Source organism: Leptosomus discolor, chromosome 1, assembly GCF_034619465.1.
Source record: "Leptosomus discolor isolate bLepDis1 chromosome 1, bLepDis1.hap2, whole genome shotgun sequence".
NCBI lineage: Eukaryota > Metazoa > Chordata > Aves > Leptosomiformes > Leptosomidae > Leptosomus > Leptosomus discolor.
Genome location: NC_141391.1, coordinates 160,509,168 through 160,535,113, shown reverse-complemented (window position 1 = coordinate 160,535,113; position 25,946 = coordinate 160,509,168). Strand labels below are relative to the sequence as shown.

At 42.5% G+C, this 25,946-nt stretch overlaps 1 protein-coding gene across 1 annotated transcript in view; it reads right to left on the bottom strand.

Moving 5' to 3' along the window:
* Positions 1–5,008: 5,008 nt before the first annotated feature.
* ISX (intestine specific homeobox) overlaps positions 5,009–25,946 on the bottom strand; it is a 42,820-nt gene continuing 21,882 nt past the window's right edge. Inside the window, exons 3-6 of the mRNA XM_086461612.1 lie at positions 23,012–23,254; positions 10,372–10,523; positions 6,019–6,135; positions 5,009–5,245 (exon numbers count right to left, since the gene is read on the bottom strand). Of these exons, the coding sequence (XP_086317738.1) occupies positions 5,009–5,245; positions 6,019–6,135; positions 10,372–10,523; positions 23,012–23,254 (749 nt within the window). The remainder of the gene's footprint in view (positions 5,246–6,018; positions 6,136–10,371; positions 10,524–23,011; positions 23,255–25,946) is intronic.

Genomic DNA, 25,946 nt, shown 5'->3' with positions numbered 1-25,946 from the left:
GCCAAGCTCTCCTGGTTGCGTAAAAGCCCACCTGAATTATTTCACTGATTATTATATTTTGAATTAAGACCTTAATTTACACCCAGTCTTTTTGGTTGATCTCCCTGAAATGCACAGATGTGGGCTCATTTGGTTCCTGAGCTAGAAGTGATAGCATTTTCTCATAACGCAAAAATACACCAACCTACCAAGGGGCAAAAAGGGAGCAGAGCAAGAAAATAGAAGTAAGCACTTAGGTAAGACCTGCAGTCCAGACTAAGGGGAGACGTGAGGTAACAGAGGAAGGACACTTTGCAGTTGCTGAGCAAAGTCAGGTCAGAGCAGAGTGGGAAAAGGATGGAGAGCTTGATCAACACACATGAAGAACCAGATGTTTGGCTGCTTTAAATCACAGCTTTTTTTTGACCCCAGGTCTAAGATGTACCTGTTTGGAATTGCAGAGCAGGCAGCACCCTCTCTGCACGCTCTCTTTCTGACTGTGATCAGATCACATGGTAATCACAGGGCAAAAAAAAAAAAGAAAAAAGAAACCTTTAAAAGTAAACAATCCCCTTCAAACACCATCTCTCTTTTCTAGCCACCCCCACAAAACAGCAGCAACAATAACAGAAAAGCTTTCTAGAGGCCACTAGGCTCTCTTACTGTCATACAGTTAAAAGCTTGGAAACTCAAGTTAAGAGTAAAAAATACGCCCCAAATGAGTTTTGATCAGAAGAGCAATCATTGCACACGTGTCTTCTTGCTCTGCCCACTCTTCAGTCTGATAACGCAGCAAATTTTCCACGTAAATTTTCTAAATAAGAGTCAGGTAGCCTTATCATCCATTTTTTATGTAGGATGCTTTTTAAGCCCAGATTTCCTCCTGTGCAGACATGCCCCCTTCCCCTTCAGCAGCACAGGGCCCCTTCTCCCAGGTAGCTGATATGTGGGCAAAGCTGGTCCCAACCCTGCCAACTTGCCACACTCCCCATCCCCTTCTCCCCCATGCATATTTATCACCCCCTTTGGACTTTGTCCCAGTCTCCGCCCTCTTGATTGGTGCTAATTTACGTCGCTTCTCGGACCTTGGTCATCCATCTAATTGTTTTTAATCCAATTGAGAATTTTGCCCTCAATATCTATGTCCCAGAGGGATTTACAAGAGAAGATTAAGGACACCAGATAGCTAGGTGAGCTAAAGAACAAGACAGGGCAGTCTGAGGGCTCACAGGTGTCTGTGGTGTGCAAACATCATTGGCAGGATCACGTCTTTGTCATGCCGAAGAGGACTAATTTCCCTGAAATCGGTGGCCTGGCTAAGTGAGAAAAGTCAGGGTAAAAATGGCAATCAGGGCCATAAGCCGGGGGTAGAGGAATTGTTCAGGTTACAGGGGGTTTAATGAGGGATTAAAGGATGAAACTGTCATATGGAAAATGTAAACAGAGTGTTATGGAGAACTGTGAGACTGCAGAGGGGTCTCTCCTGAGGGGGCTGTAAACCCTGTCATTTATGTCACTTGAAATCAGGTGAGGCAAAACCTCTAAGCATCTACCGTAAATAATGACATTTCACTTTTGTCAGGGACTAGGACAAGACGGTGCTCTCCCATGACTTATTTCCAAGAGGCTGTTAGGCTAATGTGACCTGATCCAGCGGACTGTGGCAACAGCCTTCTGGGATGTCCATCTACAGGGAGCACGTAGCTCCATGCTGTCGCCTCTCTTTGCTGCTGCCTTGGAGAAGTGATTCAGACACGCCAAGGGAACAAAATGTTATCATGACTGTATTTAAGATCAAGCTCTCTGCCAGGCCCTCTGGATAGAGATGACTACCACACATTTTTGTCTGAGAAGTGGGATGAGTCTGCTGGGAGGTGGTCAGGGTGTTTCTGGCTGGGACAAAAGTAGCACATGTTCTTGGAGATCAGATGGACCAGTTCACTCCAAGGCAGCACAGCTGGAGCCATACAGAGGTGATGAGAAATCTGATTCCTTTTTTGCCCAGCCACCTGTTCAGGGAATACCACAAACTATTACTTTGAAGTTAGGATGAAACTATGCCTGCAGCTCTATATGCAGGTCTTGCTAGTGTGTGGTCAGCTTCCTCAGATGATGTTCCTCTAGCAACCCTTTGGCAGGTTTAAGATACATTTATGCCGAAAGCAATCCTATGTGTCTGAAGGACTGTGGACTTTAGGATGTCTCAAAGACTGGTGTGCCCAACTCATCATTTTCTGGAAACATCAGAGTATAAAACTATGCAAAAATACCATCCTGAGGATCAGTACAGCCATGAAACAAGTGACTTTCTTACTTCTTACTTTGAAGGTAGGTAAGGGGTGCAGAGGAAGGGAAAGATGCCACTATTAGATGAGATGGGATGAAAATTGGAAGACTAGGAGGTGTTGGGGTTTAACAAGATGGCAGTGTCAGAAACTGCCCCAATCCATGCTAATTTGTTGTGGCTGCACCTAGTTGAATAAAATTAAGAAACTCGTGAAAAATAAGGTTAATAGTATTAAGTCTTTCTGGGATTTGACCAGCTGCATATGAATGGAGATACTACACATATCCTGAAGCCTAGATTTGCTGTTTAATGGGAAATTCTGAAATGTCATAAATAAACAAGAAAGCCCAAGCAAAATTGTTCTACATCAAAACAACTCCCCCAAGCACCTGCCAGCAAAAAAAAGGAATTTTAAGGCTTTGATTTTTTAAGATGAAGTTGATGAAGTTGGCTAAACAGTTCTGCTTTTCACCTCTCTGGTCCAAAATAGGGCTTCTAGAGGACCTCAGAGGCATGAAGCAGAGCTTCCAGATTCTGGTCAGGCATCATGATGTGTAGGAACCCTGGCCATGGGGTATCAGACAGACACGTAGAGTGGACAGAAAGTAAGCTATAATCCTGGAAAGCTGCCTGGTTTCTATTAAAAGACTAGTAAAATTCAAACACTCCATATCCTGTCCAAGAAATATTGTCACATTATGTTCATCCCAGAATCTTCCTCTATGCTACACAAATATTCCTGCAAGGATAAGCTGTCCTAATGCAGGTGGTGGCTTGCAACCCTGGTCTACTTGTGCAGAGAGTCATGCCACCTTAGCTTTAGATGATAATATCAGTGTCTATATTTGAGCTAATAATTTCATAGGGACAATTCACCCTGGAAACTGCACTAATGTGTGGACTTCATCTAGAAACTTCAGTGTGATCACTTTTTCTTCTTTAAAGTGAACCCAGTGTGCTTAATTTAGGTGTGTGTGGCTGCAATGCAGTCACCTAAAGTTGCGTGAGGTAAACACCATAGCTAGTTCCTGCTGATTTTAATCAGTTAGGTGCTTAAACCCCTTTGTTGGAGCTGAAGTTTAGTCCTGTATCTGACGGGACTGTCCTTCAGATGACACATAAGATGACAGGGATGAAGAAAATAAAGAGTAAAGATCCAAGCAGGTGTGGGAAAAAGGCCTTGTGTAAGTCCTGTAGGAGGAAGGACACAGTATATCTGACTACTGCTGAATAGTTGTGGCCTGGAGAAATAAAACCCATGTGGGGTAGGATTTATCTTTTTCCCTGAAACAATCAGCTACTCCCTAGCTTACAGGTCTCCCAGATCTGAAGTACATGGAAAGCTGGTACCAGCAAGACAATAAGAAAGCTATTGACTCACTGTGCTCCACTATGTAGCTAGTAATTATCAGCTAGAAGGCTGAAGACACAGCAGCTGCAGTCTGGCTGGAGGGATTGCTTAAGTAAGCAACCTATTTGGTGTCATTAACCTACCTACACTCCCATGTGCACAGGACAGCCTCACCAGCAAGCCTTTGGGTCATGATTTACTTTGCTTTTGGACTCTGTCATGAGTGGCCACCCTTACAAGTGATATGTCTGGGAGGGAGATCACATTTTAATGGCTTTGCTCAGTAGTTTCCCCTGTCAGTGTGCAATATGTGCTGTAGCTGCGAGACAGAAGATGATGCAACCCTTTAAACAGTGCTTTCCAACAGCATTTCCTGTGAAAGTCAGTGGAGACATTAGTGGAAGCAGGACCGGACCCTGAATAAGTAGAGAAAAAAAAGCACCAGTGTTGGAAAGAGATGACTATTATGTAAATAATAAGGCATACAGACATTTTGTAAGTGGGCAGGCCGATCTCATTATTGATCAACAATTAAACCAAACTGTGGGGTCATAGCTTCCTATTATGTCTAGCAGATTAAACTCAGGCTGTCTGTTTTCATTACTGTTGCTGATGGAGTTTTGGAGCTTTCTTAATTCAGGTCAAAAAATGAGAGGCTTCCTCATAAGCATTTTAATTAACCAGCTGAAGAATTCTCTTGCCCCCAGAGACTCACGGTACTGAATCCAGAGCTCAGCACTGCTACGCTTCTTAGACTGTCATATCTCAGCTCAAATTATGTTTGTGCCCCTTTATTCAAGTCAAAAACGCAGACAGCAAATCAAACCCACCCTCCTCCCTCATTGACTACTTGGAAAAAAGAAGTATCTTGGGACTTTGATTTTTGACCTAAACATGTTCTTCACACCACCCCCCCAGTTCATGAGGACCAGAATGTATGAGGAAAACAATCTAAAACTGTGGAGGAATGTCTTTTTGGCTGGACCTTGGGGCTACGCACACCTCACCACAGGCAGCTTGCCTGCCCCAAGCCACCAGCACAATAGGGCCACCCAGCGTCATCTCGTGGCTGAGTAAAACCCCAGTCCTTTTTTCAGGGCCGCTTGATGCACTGTCCTGCCAGGGAGAGGCTCTCCGTTGAGAGATTGGGTTTTCACAGAGCATGCTCCTGCTCAGGCAGATGGTGAGCTCCTTCCTGGTTCCTGATGGCTCTTGCCCACATTCTCTAGGCTGCAACAACTCATGGTGGCACTCCTGCAGCCAGCTGACCTGTACCACAGGACACCTGTTGTCCCAGCAGGCGTGTTTGAGGAGAGGAACCACACACCCCAAAAATGGTCATAGGTGAGAAAAGCATGCCCCCGAAGTCCCTCACTCCCCTGTATCTTCCTCTATGTGGAGCTGGCACAGATACTGCTCCTTTCCAGCTTGTGGGGTAGTGGTGTGCCATAAGCGGGGAGGACATTGAAGAGCAAGTACGGTTTTGGGAAGGGCAGCAGCTCCAAGTGGTGGGGGACGAAGGAGAGTGTGCTGGGCAGCCAGGCAGTTGTCAGTTGCCCTTGCAGTGGTGAGTAGTATCCCACGGCAGGGATAGTAGCAGTGAGCTTTCTTGGCATCGAGCTAGGAGCCTTTCAAGAATAAAAATGCAGTCTCAGGTGAATCAATACAGACTTTTAGTTAGATACAATTTATGATCAACCTTACTTGTTTCCCTGGTGCTCAGTAATTAAGAAGAAAAGTTTAGAAGAATAGACGCCCTAAAACCCAGTAGTGTGCTGTCATCCAGGGAGCAAGGCAAAATACCCTTTGTTCTAGCCATGAAAAACTCCTGAAAGGGAAAGAGCTTGTGTGCCAGCCTAGAAAATATTAACTGTCCTGGACTTGGCAAGGACATTGGTCAAGGGCAGAAAGCACTTGTCTGCCTAACAAAGGCTGGATGTTGTAAAAAGATACTGTGTATAAAGAAACATGGCTTTGTGGCTGTCATATTTCTTCCTGTTCAGGAAATTTCTGATGGTAAAGATGCTTTGAATCAAAGTATAGATGTGGTGCTTAGGGACATGGTTTAGTGGTACACTTGGTAGTGTTAGGATGATGGTTGGACCTGATGATCTTAAAGGTCTTTTCCAACCAAAATGATTCTATGATTCACAGGGAAATGATTTAGAAGTAAAACGGGGAAGGATCATCCTGCAGGAGACACTCACAGCATATTAACAAACCAGGTTTAATTTCATGAAGAAATGTGTTATTTGACCATATTTCTGGGATTTCTCTTCATTGCACTACCATTTTTGTCTTTTCCAGTCCTCCTTCTCTGGGATAGTCCCATGAAGAGGTGACATGGTGAAGGGTAGCTATCTCTCCCACAGTGGCTTTATACATAGCCTTCGATACTCACTGTGATATCTGACTTGGGAGCAGGAATGAAATCAACTTCTGTCAGATGCTGAAGGCCACCAAAGTTGCCAAACTTTTCATGTTTCCTCCACTTTGCTCGCTGGTTCTGGAACCAGATCTGGATACAGGCAAGAAAGAAAAGGAACAGAAATGAACAGAAGATGAAGAAGGAACTGCTCACATCCAGTTACTTTTCCTAGTCAATAACCATCCAAAAACATTGACCTCCAGCTCAGCAGAAACAGGGGCTGAATCTAAAGGAAAACGTTGGCTTCGACATATCACCTTTCACACTTTACATAGCATGTGGGATCTCTGGGCTATCGTGCACTTTCCTCTCGCAGCTCACAGAAGAGCTAGGATCTCCCTGTTCAAGAAAGGACAGTGTCACAGAGTGCAGCAGGTCTACCATGGCTCTCCTGGGAAAGTAAATCCTTTTGCGGTCAAAGCTTTGCAGCCGTGAAGGCACAGGGCATTCTGTTTTCCCTAGGATGTGCGATTTGTTGCATGACAGGGCTCTTTCACCCTGTTCCCAAGTGAATAGACTGGGAAAAGAACGCCCTAGATGTTTTGCTGGTCTGCAATAAAAATGTGTCACCAGTGGAGCTGTAATAACGGGGTTCTTCCTATATTTAGCTGGTAATATTTTGAATTTCACGTAAGAGACCTAAGCAAAAGACCCGAGGAGATGAAACCTAGATCACTCAGCAGTCTGAGTATGTTATCTGCCATCTCTTTTGCACCGGGAAACTGAGAACTAATTTTCTCAAGGGAGTTTCTTTCATCTGCCAGCTGATTTGACCAGTCTGGCTTCTGGCTGAGGCACACAAGTATTTATTGTGCAGCCATAGTACTGCGTCTTGCTTCATTTCTGTGAAAAGTTGAATTCCCCTTCCATTATTGTCTCTAGCTGTAGTTTCTGTTTGAATATAAGTGAGTGGTTCACATGAGCACAAGGTGTTAGTGATCAAAACTGGATGCTACTGGATGTAAATATATATGTATTTTAAACCAAATAATGAGCAGCTCAATTATTTCTTCATCTCTTGCTCAGGAAGTAATGGGAATGTCAGGAGCCCTCTGCTATACTGCCGATAGTTAGCAGTATCTGAGGTTACTGAAAGGACAGTTTTGTTTATCTGGGTTTGCATGTGTTTGAGAACTACTTAGTCTGTATGAACTGCTCTGTTCCTTTTCTACCATGCAGGAGTTATATGGTGAAACAGCACCATAAAAATTACTCTTCTTTAACACCGACAAAGTGGTTGAGGGCAGAGGGGGGATTGAAGCCAAAATTCAACTCTGAAGTGCTATTTTCAAAGCCTGCACATGGGATAAAGTCCTCACTTCAGGGACTTTTTTAAAAATAAAGGCAAAGCTGTGTTCGCCAACCAAACTGCTCTTTTTTGCCCAACCAGCTCTCCAACATCCTTACCCCTAAAATGGTTTCTCAGTGCCCACCCTGAATTTCTTTTACTGGGATTTAAAGCTATTCCTCCATGCTCTGTCTCCTGCAGATATCAAGCTGCTGATACCGTTTATGCTCTGCACATGACTAACTTTCATTTTTCCAGTGTTCCTGAGCTATGGCACTGAGGCAGAGCACGGTATTCCCATGTGTATTCATGAAAGCCACACCAGTGGTAACGCCAGGGACAAGTGCCTCCTTAATCCTGCCTGAGATTTCACAAAAAGCTCATTTGCCCTCTCAGTGGTCAATAAGTTGTCCAAGGAAACAAGGACTAAAGTGTGGAGGGAGAGTGGTTGCCCCATGTTGTAGGAATGGCCTCCATTTGTTGCTCTGTAAGACTGTCTGTTTCTTGTTCTCTTGCTGACACATGACCAATGATCTGGAGCTTGCTGTATTAAAGAGTCAGCCTTTCCATTATTTTCCAGTCTCCTAATATATAGAATCATAGACTGGTTTGGGCTGGAAGGCACCTTTTAAAGATGATCTAGTCCAACCCCCCCCTGTTGTGGACATGGACATCTTTCACTAGATCAGGTTTCTCAAAACCCTGTCCAGCCTGACTTTGAACACTTCCAGTGATGGGACATCCACAACTTCTCTGGGCAACCTGTTCCAGTGTTTCACTACCCTCATCATAAAAAATTTCTTTCTTATATAACCTAAATCTACTCTCTTTCAGTTTATCTGTCACTGATAATCTCATCATAAAAAGATGAGTTTGACAACATCTGTTTTCCATAAACCAGTGTTGATAAGCATTAAATGTATTACCCTTCCTTTAATTCTTCATTAACAGAGACTTATATCGGCTTTATCACTGTTTTGACAAAAATCAATGGTTGTCTGACAGGCCAGTCATTATCTGGTTGTCCTGTTTACCCTTTGAATACTGACACACCACTAGATTTTTGGAATGCCTCTTGTGCTCCAGGACTGATTGAATATCAACACTGGTGACCCAAAATGCTTCTCAAGTAGCTTTTTAAGAACTACTGAAGGTAAGTTCACCTAAATGTCTGAATTTAAAAATATCTGTCTGTAGCAGCTGCTGTTCAACATTGTCCTTATGGAAAGTGTTTCATCATCATCGTGTAATACTACCACCTTACCTGACATCTTTCCAAGGACAATGCAGAAATTATGACTGAACATCTCTGCCTTTTCTGCACTATCCTTGACAGTCCCACTGTTGCTATAAAGTAACAGATCAATATAATTGTTCACTTTTTTTTTTTTTGTTTATTCTTAACTGACTTCTGTTGAGTTTCTGATGATACTTAATTTTTCTGACCAAAGCTTTAGTCTGTATCCTTATGCTTTACTTACTCATTTTTTATAAGTTCTTGTTTCTAGTGTTTACTTATTCAGCATTCTTCATTTTTTATTGCATGTAGGCATGCACACATGCAGGGATATAATTCCATCTATCCACTTAAACGGTTTCACAGTAAACATACCTTTGTTTCTTGAGTGGAGAACACAAGCTTTTTCACAGTTATGAAGTGTTTCATTTGGTTACCCAATGGTTGTTCACTTATTTTGCCCAGTTAAATTATCCCTCTGAAGTGATTTGACTTATACTGCTTTTAGCTTTGTTATTTCAAAGTACCAAGAGCATATCTGAATTCTCTGCACTCTATTTTGTTTATATGTAGCAAATGCAATCAATCAAAATTATAACAACTTGTAATTTGTTACTGCTAACTTTTAGTCCTGTGGCTGGTTTCCCTTTATCAGCCAAGATGAGGTAAACCGCAGAATTTCCTGTGTCATGTGTAGCACTGTCTGAATTCAGAATTTGCCATCTGCAATTCATCCATGAGGGGCTTTTTACTTCCTTTGTGTACATCTCAGGTTGATGTTTCCCATGATAACTCTTTTATTTTTATACCTACAGATTATAAATAATTTTTCAAACAGAAGATTGTCCTGTGTTTCATGTGATTTGCTGTTCTATTGGAAACACTGACTAGTAGCCCAGCTTGTGCTTTATACCATTGGAAACACGATGTGGGTGCACTGATATTGCTAATGAGCATATTATGGCTATGCTGTTCCAGCTCTCCCTGTCACCTAACTATGAAGTAGTATCGTCATGGTTAGTTGATAGTCCCAGGCATGGCACAGTCAATAAACTGCTCTGTGTTAAACTTAGATTGTTAGAGTGGGATATGTGCATAAAAGTACACTCATGACTCTAGCATTATGGAAAATATGGAAACTGCCTTGTGCAAACATCATCACAACAGTGCCTGGTAAACAACACCAAATTCCAGTACACAATGGTATGTATATTTTAATGTAGCAGATTTCACATACAGTAAACATTTGCGGTCAATTTTGAGCTCAGTCAGCAAGACTACAGCTGGGGAATTAGTTTCCATGCACTAAAAATTACAACCAGGGCATTTATAGGCTGTGATATCAAAATACAGAACATAAAAAATTGTTTTCATTTGGACAGTTATTTTCACTTTTTTTGAGGCCGTGTAGAAGATAGATGTGGATGACAGTTTGTGCTGGATGTACATTAGTCTATAAAAGGCTGATAAATGATTAATAAATATTTTCATAAATGGCCACTCTGTCGCTACAGAGTCCAACAGGTTGCTCGTAGCCATCTGTAACTGCTATTTGCTATGTATTTAGTATGCTTAGAGCTCCTGTTAACTCTTTGATTAATCCCATTTGGTTAGTCCCAGCTGGGTGACAAATACTTTTTTCCCTATTTGTAAAAGGAGAACAGTGATACCGGCCTCCTCTGTGAGGTAACAGAGAGGTCATGTATTTCATTAGCATTGTCACCCAGGCATAAACTATTAAGAATATTCTCTGAATAAAGAATTGGTGCAGTGAGCATAGCCTTTTGGAGACATAATGTACCTGAACTCTGGCTTCTGGGAGGTTTATCTTTGCTGCCAGTTGATTGCGAATATGGACATCTGGGTAGTGAGTCACTTGGAAAATCTTCTCCAGTTCCTGGAGCTGCTCAGCTGTGAACGTTGTCCGGATTCTCCGTTTCCCTTTCCTCTCAACTGTGCAAACAAGGAAAAATGTATCACATTTTATAGGAAATGGCCACAGGGCCACAAGAAGATTCAGATACACCAATTTCTGTAATTGATAGTAATTTACAGATGGCACCTCAAGCACCTTCTAGAAATGTTCTTACCATAGGTGACTGTCTCCTGATCCAGCAGTGAATGTGAATGAAATCCTTTATCATTCAAGGAGTGAGTCAAAAGTGCTTATTTGCAGCGCTAATTCCATGGATGCACTGCATGTCAACAGCTACAAAACCTTATGTATGTTAATCACACAAGCCCTGCAATGGGTTTGTCAGCGAAGTCCTTCAGTGTTGGACCAACCTTTGACCCCTTTTTGCTCCTGCCTGTCACATGCACACATCTATTGCTAATTTACAATCCATTATGAACTATTTGTGAAGAAACCCTTAATGTAAATGGAATGAAAGAGCAGATACTCCATTTTGGCTTGGTGCTGTTCTCATGCCTGTAACGAATCACCATCTTTCTTTCAGTTCATAGCTTTTTCTGTCCCTATCTTTTCTTGTTATATTGGTCTTATTAAGCTTTCCTCAGCCTCTGAGGTATTATTGTATTCCATTGTCACTCTTGATTTTGATTAATTTTCTCCTCCTGCATGCCAGCAAGATCAAAGAGTACCCAAAATGCGTGAACAGTGTGGAAGGAAGTCAAATATACCAGACTGACTGACCATTGCTCTTTTCCCATGCCATTCCTTTGGCAGTATTTAGTGATAGCCAGCAGATTCTCTTCAGTGTGACAGTGGCATTAAAAATGTTTCCTCACAAAGAAAAAACATGGTATTCTTCTGACTGCACTGTTGGGGTGTGAGGACTTTCTAAACAAGCTTAACCTTAAGAACTATAAGGTCTTAAAACCCATGGAGCAGCATATGGGGAACTTTGGGTGCTATGAATTCCTAAGCGGACTCTTAGACTGCTCCATTCCTTCACCTGCTGTGGTGTGACCACACTAAAGACTTCCCTCAGCACTCATACACTGCTTTGAATATGCCCTCCTACACCAGGGTATTTAATTTAGCTTGTGAACTCTTGGTATAAGTTAGAATAAGGTCTAGGTTGCTCTGAAACGATGCTGAAGGGCTGATGTCTTGCAAGAGGAGAAAGGAGCAGCAGAAGTGAGTTGTAAGGCAGCTGATCTGCAGAATGTGGAAGTCAGCCTCGTCCCAAGGCTAGAATCCTCTCTGATGCATGAATGGAGTAGCTTCCGGCTGACGTTGAGTGACCAGCACAAGAAACTATGCCCCAAGCGTTGAGAGTCACAGGGCTTTTTCTACTGAGCTTGGAAAACTGCAGCCTGATAGGAGCATAAAAATTCTAATATCGCTAGTGACTATGATGAGCTTGCTCCTCAGTGACCTGAAGTAATTGGCAATGTCACCATGTTGCTCGAGAAAATTACTTTTTTGAATAACTGCTTTTGGTTTTCCATGGTCTGATGGGAAACATCCTAATAGAAACAGTTAACCAGAGAAGATTAGCTTAGTCCCTCAAAGAGACTGTACTTTCCCTGCCCCCCCTTTTGTTCAATCATTAACATAAACTTTCCCTTCTGGGGGTTAAAGCAGTGAAAAAAGTAACTAAATGCCTTGGCCAATATAAATTTGGCTCTGTGCCAACAAGAAAACGGTATTTTTCATTGTGTAATCAAAACTTCATTGTGACTCTGTTGATGCAGAAAATAAGGAATAAACAATTCTGTCTGTTGACTTGGTAGGAAGATGCCTACAACATGATACCTGGGGACAAGTAAGTGAATATTTCATCTTTTCTAAACCTTTTGGATACTCTGAAAGGAAACCAGTCATGCAAAAATAATTGAGGAGCATCATTTATCAAAAACATTCTCAATACTCCCATATCTCAGGAACAACCTAATAAAGCTGATGTCCAACACATTTAAATCCGTATCATTAGACTTTTCACCAGCCTATCAAAGTACTGCTCATTTGACTGCAGCACTGGCTTCAGCCCTGAGAGAAAAATGCTATTTACATTGAATCTTGCTGGCACTACTGCGGCAGAGATCTGAAATGAGAAATATATTTGTGCATTTATGCTGAAGATAGCAATGGGCACCCTCTCCTACGAAGCCCTGATTACAAAGTTGCATCTACTTGAACCTCCCAAAACAATGTCTGTAAGGGGAATTTATTGCTATATGGATTAAAAGGGAAATATCAGTGCTGAGAATACTAATCTCAGGACATGTAGATATGATAGAGCTAATGGTTCCTAATGCTGTCTCTTGTCAAGAAGATTTTCACCTCACACATTTCTGTGGGGGATGGCCTCCATGTCCTCCCGGGAGATACTGCAAACAGGTAAGATTGAATACCAAGCTGATATTTTGTCAAGCACATCATGTTCTGTCATACAGTAATGAATGTCTCCAATATATTTGTATCATTCCAATGTATGATATTTATATTTCTCTAGCACAGGGCAATTCGTATAGCAGATCCTGACGACAACTAAGTTTGCCCTGTCCTTGTCATGGTCTCAGAAATTTGAGGCCTCCCTGAGATGTCCTGTATGTCTCCCTGAATATTGAGCTGAGCTCCTGCCTCTATCCAGGGTAGAAGACTGGCTCCACAAACCTGGGAGAAGCTGCAGCCTACCTCCAGCATTTCCAGAGTGCAGCAAGAGATCCAAGCCCAAACTGTAACCACCTCCTTGTTCCCGCGGTCCCAAGTGTACATAAACGTCTGGGATGCTGGCATGGTTCTTGTCCTGCCAGGTTTTGTATACCCAGGCAGTCTATGTACCTTCTAGCAATCAGAAAGCCTTCAGGAGAAAAAGAACAAACCTGTCTACCTCCTGGAAGATTTCTGAATTAGCAAAAAAATACCAATATACTTTTTAAAAAAAAAGTATTGTATTGATGAACTGAAATATAGTTTCATGACTATGCAAAGCAAGAAAGAAACTGTCCACATTTTAAAACCTAAGTTGTCACATTAAATAATAATTTAAAAAAAGATGCATTTTAGTATTCCATCACAATATAGCAAATAGTGATTTAGTCCAGTATAAACCTTTCTGTCTCATACATTAACCAGACTACAGTATTGGGATGACTGAACTGGACCATGATGGGATTGAAGTGAATGCCAGAGACCAGCTGGATCAGACCTCATCACAGACCTCAAGCAGCAATCATTAGTTCTTGCCTGTAAGCACGTATGATGACAGATATCATCTCCTCTCTGTAATGGGGAATCAAAGCTAAGGCAAGACTTTAGTGCTCAAACCAGAGACTGCTACCTGAGCTAGAAAGGTATGGTTTACATTATTAGACCATACTAACTGGAGGACTTCTCCATAGAGAGTATGTTCATACACTCCAGGGTCGGAGATGATAATGTGGATATCTATTCTTGGATATCTGTTTAAGAAGTTGTGGGTGCTGGCAGGACACTTCGTACAGAGTTCATTGGATTAATCAACCTAGATAAACTCAAGAAATCAGCTGTTGCAAGCAATGCAATACCATCTCTAACAGGGCCAAGGTATGGAACAAACTCAGTAGTGAAGATCCTAAGTCTAGAAGGAGTTGCAAAGTCTAGCCTACAAAGAATATATGAGAATGAGAAGGCACAGGCTGTGCACAGCTGGTGTAAGTTTGGGAAGAAACTTTTAGTTGAGCTGGGACATCTTAGGGCACCTGAGAGCTGGATCCATTGCCTTGAACCACACAGTATTTTAAACTGTGCTGGAGATTGTGGATTAGATCTGCCAGATAGTCTCTTACTATATCATGTCCCACTGGCACCTAAGAAACATCCAGGTCTAGAGAGCATAGCTTCAGAGACAGTAGGCTTGTGAGTTTCTGGGTTCTCATATAAGCTTCTTTGGTTTGAAAATGACACAGATAACTTGGTGATGGGCAAAAGAAACTCCCTGTCAGTTCACTCCTATATCCACATTTTTCCTTCTTGAAAGGTGAACTCTTTTACAGACGAGACTTATGTAAGGGAATGGTCTACACAGTGCTCAGAAGTGTCAATCCTGCTGCAACCAGATTTTTCAAAGCTGAAACTCATCAGATTAAACAAAATACAATAACATTAGGTCAGCTATGGGCCAGTAGAGACTGAAGGACAGGCTTTGATTTCAACTGGAAATGAAATTAAATTGCTAACAAAATAGACTCCTGTGAACTAATCAAAGCTTTTGCCAGTAGGAAATCTAGAAGAGTGCATTTTTTTCTATAAGTAATCAGTCATTCTATTTTTGTTGGTGTTTTTTTTTTTTTTTTTTTCCCAAAAAAACGTTGTAAAATAATACAAAAAATCTGGTACTCTGTGTTAACATTTTCTCTTGCAAGATGAAACTTTCTCTGACTGTAGCTTTGATACTTCCCTTTGCCTTGGGACCTTAGCTTAGAGATCCCATAGCAAACAACAGCATGCAGAATTACAGTCTAATAAAGAATGTGGATGGAAGATATAAGACCAGAAAGTGTTGGAAGTGTAACATTGGCTTTACAAACGTGGCTTTAGAGTCTCTGGGGAAATAAGACTCTGTCTGAGTTTCTTGAGCTATTCTCTGTGTAAAAGCTGGGGACATTCAACTGTGCTTTTATGCTCTGTGAAAGTCATTTGCAGGTTAGCTGAAACCAAGCCTGAAAATACCAGGCAGCTAAATATGTCAGCATTTGCAGATGCCTAGAGATACAGCTGTCTATACATTGCCTTACTGTTGACATTGGAAGGGCCAGATTCTTCACGCTGATAAAGCAGTATAGCTCCTTTAAATTCAGTAACAGGCTCAATTTGTCCTCTGCAGATCTGGCTTTATTACTAGGTCAGACTCGGAGCAAGTTGAACCATTTGAACTTTGTAGAAATACAGATACCTCTTGAAAGTGTGCAGTGAAAGGATGAGATCAATGGGTACAAGTTGCAAGCAAGGAAAATTCTGATTATGCAACAGGAAAAATGTTTTCAACATTAGGGTAGTCTGATGCAGGCCTGGAGAGGCTGAGAAGTCTTAATCCTTGAAGACATTCTAAATTTGACTGGACAAAGGCCTGAGCAACCTGATTTAAACTGGCCCTGCTTAGAATTGGTGTTAGACAAGATGGTCTCCAGAGGTCCCTCACAACTTTATTATGTGATCTCTGACAGCCAAATACCCACAGGGACTGAAGCCCTCCATCATTCCTTTCCTAAAAAGTAAGGGAATTTAAGGCTAAAGCACTAAACACTATGGACAGCTCAAGGAGTCTGATTTGCAATTGCTTATTTACACAGTTTTAAATTAGCTTATTATGGCTTATTTCCACTATCCAATATAACACAGTTACATGATATTAAAGGTATAAGCAAATCAATATCGAAAACAACTGCTTGTACCTGAGTTTGCTAAGTAAAAGATGTTCAGCTGCAGCAATGCCATACTTGGACAAATTCATCCTGGACTACAGTCTGTAGCAGGCAAATAGCCTATGGTGCACCTTGCACTGCTGTTTCTCAGCTGCCCTGCATACCTGAGCGAGCTAGATAAATACTACCTCAGGAAGATCTCTGCAATTGCATCTGCTGTTTGCACTTGGGCAATTACCAGGTTAAGACTGTATCAAACCTACTTGGTCTCCTTACAGGGGTGCTTACACTCGAGGGATAAGGAACTAAAAATCCAAGAGAAGGGCTGGAAGTCAGTGCTAGCACGTATTTGCTTTGGAGTATGTAATCTAGGTAGCTGAAAACTGGTGGGATCAGTTTATCTTGCTGCAATCCTCCTTGTCATTTCTGGACAGACACCCTCTCATGGTATGCGATAACATGATCCAAAGATTTTGCTGCTTCTTTGACAAGAAGAGAGAAAGCAGTTACATAAGCAAGCAAGTGGCTTAACTTCATAACCTCAGAAATATTTTTTTCTTTGTGTAACAAAGTTGACTGTATCATTTGTTTCTCAGAATGAAACTCAAGAGTGTTGAAAAAGAGCCTCATTATATCTGGTTAAGTTCTGTTTTTCCATTTTAGCCTCTTTAAAAGAAGTTCCTCTCTCTCTTCTTTTTAATTCAACCAATTACAAATATGTGGGTCTCCCAGCCAGTTCCTTCTCCTGGCTTTTCTGAATGTTGTTCTCTTGTGGTCACATTCTGCTAATGGCAGTGAAGCCCAAAGCAAAAAAAGCCAGTTGCAACTCTACCAAATAGTTATTACAGAGTGCTGATGGCATCAGGACAAAACGTCCCTGTCTGTGTACAGGTATGCCCATGTCAGTCCCTCTTCTTCTAGTTAGAGAGGTGGCTCATAGCTTTCAAAAGAGCTTGCACTGCAATATTTAGGTGGGAGTATAGCAGTGTGGTTAATCTTTATTAAAGTGGTTTTTCAGCCTTTGTTAAGAAGGACTGGCACAGCCAGCAAGGCTGATCCTAATTGGATAGGTACAATGTGCTCCGAATAGAGCCTCCTGCTAGCAAAACGCAGCATTTAGCATCCAGCTACTGGCTGTTCAAGCGTTGCCAAAGTTAAGACAGAGCAGCATGACTTGAACGTTTAAAGGCCTGACTTCCTCCCTTCTGTCCACAACTCCTTGACAGAGAGTTGTTTCCACCCTGGCGCAGAGCACAGTACCTAATCACCTGACAGCAAGGCTGAAATGCAGAGAGGTACAAACTTGAGGCAGTGTGAGCAGGAATGCTAAAAATATCAGTGTAGAAACCTGTTTAAGCAAGCTGTATGGTGGAGGCCAGGGGAGTTTCTTAGTCTGCTTGTCAGAGGAGTTGGCAAGGAGTAGACAGTATGTATGAAACCATTCATGTGGACAGTTCATTGCGAAGGATAGTGCTCACCACCAACCTGAGCCCCTGGTGAATTTAACCCTTCCGATCTGCCAGCAAAATGATGACAGTGTTAACAAATGCTGCTGTGCTGAAATGGTGTTGTGCATAGCTCTGGCACAGCCAGTGGTCAGCTAAATATCTGGATGAAGAAGCATGCAGGCCATGGTTTGAGGGACTCCAAATGACAGGGGTATATGTTAGTTTCCATCACCTGATAGCAGTTCTGTCCCTAGGCTAATTGACCTGCACCTTCATGAACTCCTTCAGGTCAAAGTAGATTTGGGGTAGGTATGTATGTAGTTTGCCCGTTCAGCTAAATCTCAAGCTTGAAATATACTTACTGTGAACATTCAGCTGCTGTCAAACTTCACCAGCCTAATCTAATAACGATTCTCACCAAGGAAAAACAGGTTCCCCACCACTCTCCCCACACTTTCTGGTTAACCTCCTTTGTCAGAATACAGCCATTTGCCTGTGGAGAAAGCTGAGCTTATTGCAGGTTATGCAGACAGCCTGATTTCAACTTTATTCCTGCTCTTTGTGGTTATTTGTTCCTGCAAACATCTAGACATCAATCAGACATGCTTGTTTACATCCCTGCCTCATAGTCTGCTCTCCCTCCAAGAAAGCATAATTCCATCATTATTTTAGTATGTTGCCTTTGCTGTTTCCCATTTCAGCATAAAGCACTTGCTAATACAGTAGGTAAAAGGCCTGCCCTCAATTTTAAAGAACAGTAATTAAAAGTACCAAATCCTGGGGATGTAATGAAAAGTTCTCAGACAATTTAGGAGAAGCCAATAAGTACTTGTAAGACCTTTGAAATAAACTTGTCAAGATGTGCCATCAACGTTACAAGTGGTCACGTTACACAGATTTGACTAGCGGGAACAAAATAACCTTCGGGTCCTGTGTAATGTACCCTTTGGATCAAAAATTCCCAGGAGAGAAGGGGCTGCTTGAAGAAAGCACTGAATTTGCTTTAACTAAAAAAAAACAAACCCCCAAAAACATGAAGAAACACAAACAGAATTTATTATAGTCCTCCAACAGCTGACAGCTTTGCTTTCTTCAGTGCTTACTTGTATCAGTGAGACTTCTATATGAAGAGAGTCTGAAGGGTGGGAGTAAAGGATTCAGATCTCATGCCTTTCATTTAATATCCAGGGTGTGATATAAACAGTCAGTCTTCAAAGATGGAGAAAAACAAAGAACCAGCCTTCAACAATGCCTCAGGTAAACCCACCAAAACAAGGTCAATGGTCTGCTGCATTTCTAAATGTATATAGGAAAACTGTACTTTAGAGATGCAGGGCTGCAGGGACTATTCACACTGACAAACAGAAGACTGGTAAGACAGCTAATGGTAGCAAAATTATATATATAGGCATTTAGTTTTTCTTCCTGCTTTTCCTTTTCATTTAGAATTGCTTCCTTTTGTTCTACAGGACAATGGGGTGCTTGTGCCCTTTCTTGCAGTCCCATTAGTGTAATCTAGGCAGCCGATATTTATCCAGGATTGTGATTATACAGTGCTTCATTGTCTCCTGGGTGTTTTATAAATGCATTAAGGTAAGTCAGCATATTGGTGAAAAGACTGTTCTGCAAGAGATAAACCATTCTGTTTCAGAGAGGTAGGTGGATTTGACCATATTGTCCACAAATGAACAGTATAAATGAATATATGGCTTCAGAGAAAACATAAACACTAAGCTAAAGATGCCCGCAACCGGCATCAGTACAGAGGGGACATGACTTCTACTGGAAGTTCTCCAGAAATAAGATCATCTCTATATTTCCTGTTGTCTTTATGGTAATTGCCACCAGAATTTGTCAGTATGCTTTGGGATCAAAGATTCTATCATAATAATAAAACAATTAGATTAATAAAAGGATTTCTGAGCTCCCAGTCAACAATGTGAAGAGAATTTCTGCTATGGAAATATTTGGGTGATGTTGACTCATTATGGCAGCCCCCTCTACATGAGGAATAATGAAGACATGAGCTGCAGGAAATAACATAGCCCTGTTTTTTTCCACAGCCTGAAACCCCCGGTTTCTGTTGGAATTGTGAGACTGCTCCATTTATTGAAGCCTGATCTACCTTGTATTTGAGTTATTGCCCAGAGAAGAAATCCCACAAGACTGGGCATCTGCCAGTGTCTTAAGCTGATGCTGCTATCTGGCTTCTCCAAGGCACTGAGTGCTCCCTTGCTGGAGCAGAGGACTGGAACCCTTACCCACGTGCAATGCTGGGCACACTCATTCACTGCCTTTGGATGTAAATAGTTACAGTGTGCACACACAAATGTATGCAATCAGATCCAGCATGTGTAAAAGACGTTGCAAAAGAATTGCCCATGAGGATCTGAACCAGACTGGGATCTTGTACGTGGCTGTCTCCAGCAGGAGCTGTTGTAAGTCAGGCAGGCATGGGGGCATGTAATCTTCTCAGGCTCTGGCATCGTGAACTGGTCAAGTCCGAAGTATGTCACATAGAGCAGAGAGAATGAATTAAAAGGAAAGTGGGAGCTCAGTAATTAGGTGTTTCCATGGCCATGTTGCTGTGATGCTGACCGACAGCCACAAGAGTTTGCCCTGCTTGTTCTTAAGTTTTGAAGACCCTGGCAGTGATCGTGGTTACACATAGCAGAATGGCACCAACTAATCATTGCACAGAAAGCTGGCCCAAGCAGAGTCTGCACCCACAGCTCCAAAGTAAGGCTTCTCTCGGAATGGTCTCCTTCTAAAACGGGTTTTATCAGTGCTGCTTCCCAAGAACTACGTTTTCCAAAAAAGTTCTGCTGAGGTTTTCATGCAGAAGGCCACAGATGAAAGCACCCAACATTCAGAACAAAGGCTTCCAAATTCAAATGGGGTCTTTGCAAAACTACATGCCACTGTCAGCGTATTTCTAGCATATGAGGGTTTTTCTCTTTTTTTTTGCTTACAATGCAGCCTCTAAGTTCAAAGTGCAAGAGGCATTGCTTGCTGTAAATGGTTTGTGGTAAGAGCTTAAATCTATTTAGTTTAAACGACACTGCCTTTCTAAACCTCTTAGTCACAGAAGCTGTTTTGTGGGAAACACACATTTTTAGGAACACTACAGTGTTACAGGGTTTCCTGGAAATATGCTCCAAATTCACAGTCAGGGTCACAGTTGGGGTGCTCTTGCTATTTCGGGCCACTTGCTCATGAAGAGCGTATTGTCATAACCTCCTTCTCATCTTTCTCCTCCCGTTCGAAAAAGCATCAGACAAACCCCAGACCTCCTGCCTCCAAGGTGGTTGTATAGCATGCTTGGTTTCTTCTGGTCCTTACCAACTATACAGATGTGTATGCTTAGTCAGAGTGTAGTGCCCTTCCACACAAATTATGCAGGTGTTTTATATAGATAGAGGAGGGCTGTGAGAAAGAAGTGAGGGAATGATCAGCCAAAGACTTCTCGTATCTTTCACAACAGAAACCTCTCCTGCTGCTGCAGTTGATGCCATTCTGCTGGGTGCTTGTAGGCATCCTCAGTGTGAGTGTGAGGGAGGTCCTGGGGACACCTCCAGGGCATATGCTATGGGCATTTGGCACTGGCTGGATGCCTCATTAGAGGACCCGTAACTGGCCTATAGCTACTACGCCAAAAGCACGTCTGAAGCACGGCAATCGATAGGCATGGAAACAGAAGTTAATTTGCTATTAGCTTGAGCTGTAAGGATTACAGACTCCTTCCAGGGGTGATGCAGTCTATCTCTCCTGCAGGTGTTGCTGCTGACCTCGTCTGTGAAAGGTGACTCCAGCCACAGCCAGAGGCAGGAGAAAAAGAGCTACCAGCTCTTCCTCCCTAACATAAAGTGGAGGAAGGAGGCTGAAGCTTATGATGCTGGAAAGGATTTTAAACCCAGGCCTCCAGCTCTCTGCTAAGAATGACACAGTGCATGAACAGGATCCGAAACATCATTGTTTGTGCACCATGGGAAAAATGCCAATTCAGTGCTTTAGGATCCTCCCCACTCCTTCAGCCAGTTTCTATCAAAGGCTCAGCAACTGCGGGAACAAGTAGCCTAGAAAATGGCAGATCATTAAACCTCTGCTTGGTTTCAAAACCCCACTGCCACCAGGGAACAGACGGATTTTTGAAAAAATGCCTTTAAAATATAAGTTGTCATTGAAAGGACCTGCTCAGCTTGGTTCAATTTTGTGCAGATAATTACAAGCTTCCCCCCTGCTTTGCTGACGAAGCTGATAGCAACCACTGTGCTGGTCAATGAGGCTAAGTGCTGAGTCGGGACAGCCACCTCCCTTCTATGTCACCCTGGGAAAGCCGCTTCCTAGCTCCAGTATGATTCCCATGGCTAGGAACTCCTTCCCACATGAAATATACTTCTTTTTAACACTCACAGGCAACTCTGAGTGCCAGATGCATAGAGCCCTGGCTCTTCTGTGATGGGGCAATGTGATTTTGCCCTGCTGCCATCAGCTGTGTGCAGCTAACATGGCAGAGGCAGGCTAAAATATCTGGTTCTCTTACAAGGATTCTCTCTGCATCAAGACAGACACTGTCTCATGCAGGAGGAGGAGGTGACAGCAGGTTGTCACAAGACTCATGTATACCATAACAGCAGCATCAGGAACAAAGTTTTTATTTCAAATGTATTTCACAGAAAGAAATGTTTCTTCTGCCAACTTGCAGGGTATGGACTCAGGAAGATGTGTGGATCTCAGTGAAGCCAGTTGAGTAACCCTGCATCTGTGGTCACATAAGCCCATTAGGAGTTTTTAATGGACTTACTTTAAATAGCCTTTTTTTTTTTTTTTTCTTTCAGAAAGGAGTGAATAATAACAAACCTTGCAGGAAACACCTCAGTGCTGCTACTGAGAACCTGTTTTCTGGAGTGTGGTATGATCATCTGTATTAACCTTTCCTAAAATTCAAAGAACTCAAAGCAGTTTTTGTCACATGCTACTAATAAATTGCAGTTTCTCTGTTAGGAACTTGTTCAGGTACCATGCATCCTACTTAGTTTAAAGTCTCTGTGCAACACATTTAGCAAAGTATATTTGTATTGTCCTTTGTTTTGGCTAAGAGATAGACTGCTGTTTACCAGTGCTCACAACTAACGAAATTAACAGACCTACCAACATGGCCAGGCTTTAAAATTGTGCCTGACACATCCTGCATGTCAGACTTATTGCACATCAACAGCTTGCCTGTGCGCATGCTGATGACCTCTTCATCAACTTTACAGTGAGTCCAAGGTGTACAGAACACCTCGAGCTGATTCGGCATGTTCAGCAGCCTTGCTCCCCACATTGTGCAACGTCCATTTACCAGGAAACAGGCATTGCACAACCTGGGGAGCAAGGCTGCTGAACATGGTAACTCCATAGATTGCCACCGCAAGTAGGAGGGCAATAAGCACCTGAAGCAGTCCCTATCACTAAAGTTGGTAGGGTTGGCAGGCCTGAGCTAGATCTTTAGCTCAAAGGTTGAGTCTCCATGTTTTCAATGGCAAGACTGAAGAACCATCCCTGTGAGTCAGCCAGGAGCTTAGCAGTAGAAATATTTGTGACATCTGTTGCTAGGTATTGCCATGTACATCACTGTAAGATAACAGCTGTCTTTTTGTGTACTCTGAGACAAAGTATGGCTATAGAGGCACTCACCATGAAGTGGATGGTCCACTGAGAAAGCACATAGCTGTTCTTCTCCTTCCTCATGTTTTCTTTTGCCTTCCAGGTGTTCACATCCTGTGTCGTCACTCAGGAGGGAAGCTGGGCTGTCTCTAGGCCTCCTGCAGTGAGCTGTCTGCACTTTCTTTGCCCTGGCCATAGGTGTAGCACACGTATCAGGGAGAAGCGTTTTGGTTGAAGGTAAGTCACAGTCTAACTGACTCCTGCTGCTGGAATCTGTGAAGGACAAGCACAAGACAGCTTTGAATAAAGCAACCATTGTTCAGTGCACCTTCTAGTTTGTACGAAAAAAAAGAAGCATGTGTGTGGTCTAGATACTTCACCGTTCAAACCTGATCATATTTGAAGTGTCCTTAATCCTTTTGTGCTGAGCATCAACGCCAAGACAACCCCATGTTCCAGGGCATGATCCTGATGAATTTGACCCCAAAATCTAGCCTGTTCTCTGCTTCCTTCCACCTTAAAACTTTCAATGGTCCTTGTGGGAGATTTTAAAAAAAGGACTGTAGAAGTAAGTACACACAATCAAATGATCAAGAAATCTCAGCTTTCCTGTCAGTATCCAAATTGGTGGCTGCCTCTTCTGAAGAACTCAGAAGTACAGTAGATGTGGAGCTGCTCTGAAAATCTGTCAGCAAGATTGCTGTGAAATTTGCTGAATGCCAAATGCTTTTAAAACTCTGGTCCTTTCTTAAATGTCCCTGTAGGTACATCTACCCTATAGGAATACGGGCCAGAGAACAGGCTAAAGGTTCCCTGTTAGGGAAGGGACCCCAAAGGTCCATTTGTCCTTTCTTTTACATCTGGGTTGCCTGTGACTGAGATTTAGGTGTTGGATAATTATAAAGGCAGACTTTTCCCAGGCTGTCAACATTTCCCTTTGTGACAGGTGACACTGGTGCTATCTAGGAAGGTACTGACAGCCAACTCATCTTCATGAAATCACCTGCATGCTCTTGTTGACAGGACAAACATAAGAGAAGTGTGTATTGGCCCATTTTCATGAAGTGCAGCCATAAGGTTAGCTTAGATTTGAGCACAGGCATTATAAACAGTCTCAGCGGGAGCTGAAGGTAACCTCAGCAGTAACCAGTGGTGACATTTGCTAGGACACCTGACCCTGAGAGGTGATGAAAATGGTCACAGAAGCCACAATCTTTCTTCTGCCATGATGCTGCCTTAACACCATCATATCTGTGTGTAGCAGAGGCACTGCAAAGATCTTTTATCTTTTTATCTTTTATCTTTTCAAAGATTAGTTTTCTGCCCTCATGAATGTAGTACGAGTCCTTGCTCTTCCTTATAAAGGTAAGTGGACCTTGCAAAGCCTGAATTCACTGAAATATGTTTTGGACCTGGTGATCTTGAAGGTGTTTTCCAACCCAAATGATTCTATGATTCTACGTTGGGAAGCCTTGTGGTTCAAGGCAGTGTGCTGTCTGTGGTTGTTAGCATCCCAAAACATGTACACCAAATACTCACACACTTTTCTACATTAAAGCCTCACCATAAGCCCCAATTCTGAGTACTTTATGTGCTGCCTTTGGTAAAGGCAATCAAGGCTCAGGCTTGACTCTTCAGAGACAAGAAAACTGGTTCTGTGCTGCTTTAATGGCAAACCTAGAATTTGATCTAGTTTTCTTCCATGCCTGGATTTCTTTGCTTGTAAAGGCAGAGTAAGAGGCAACACACAAGCAAAAGGGACCCATTGGAGAATTTAGGTTCCATGGTTAGCATAACCTTGAAGCAAATGCGACAGCACAGTTTTGTCTGTTATTACCACCAAAGAGCATTAAAATCTTAACGCAATAATGGACTGTGCTCCTGAGCAGTTACCCACACCTAGGCTCTGGGGTTTGCAGCACCTGTGGCTGTTCCCCTCTCATATCTAAATAGCAGCAGGTGTGAACCTCAACAGGTTGTAGTGGAAGAAACTTGATTTTTTAATATATATTTTACTTCTGGTGCAGTATCTAGCATTGGCAAAGCATCTAACTTTTTAGATTTGTCAGAGTTTTATTTTCTGAACAAATAACAAGTTCTATTTGTAACCAGCCTTGGAGCAATGATCATTATAACATCTGGAGACAAAGTGCCCAATTCTGCCCTCAATAAAAGCTCACACATCAGGAATTTTACAGAGGGCTGACACTGACATGAAGAAAATACAAGTGCTCTGGAAATTAGCCAGAGCCTTATGTCAATAAAGGATGACTGTTCAAATGTTATCTTTTCAAATTATCACCAGTCTTTGGGTAAACTTTAAACACAATTGCATGGGTCCAGCCATGCTGACCTAAAAACCTGGTATGAGGTCCACCTCTGTGTTTGAGGCATATTGTGCAAAATGGAGATAATTTAATTCCTTTAGAATCAACTAGGTTTGAGTTTTCTGGTGAGAAAACAGGTGGGGTTTTGAACAATACTTGTGAGTAAAGGAGGATAGACCCGGAAGTGGTCATTAGCATGGGGCTGGGGTTGAGTGGTTTGTTCTAAGCTGTTAGAGAATAGCATAGGCGAAAGACACCTGGGGGTCCTGGTGGACAGCAGGATGACCACGAGCCAGCAATGTGCCCTCGTGGCCAAGAAGGCCAATGGCATCCTGGGGTGTATTAGAAGGGGTGTGGTCAGTAGGTCGAGAGAAGTTCTCTTCCCTCTCTACTCTGCCCTGGTGAGACCCCATCTGGAATATTGTGTCCAGTTCTGGGCCCCTCAGTTCAAGAAGGACAGGGAACTACTTGAAAGAGTCCAGCGCAGAGCCACAAAGGTGATTAAGGGGGTGGAACATCTCTCTTATGATGAAAGGCTGAGGGAGCTGGGTCTCTTTAGCTTGGGGAAGAGAAGACTGAGGGGTGACCTCATTAATGTTTATAAATACGTAAAGGGCGAGTGTCAGGAGGATGGAGCC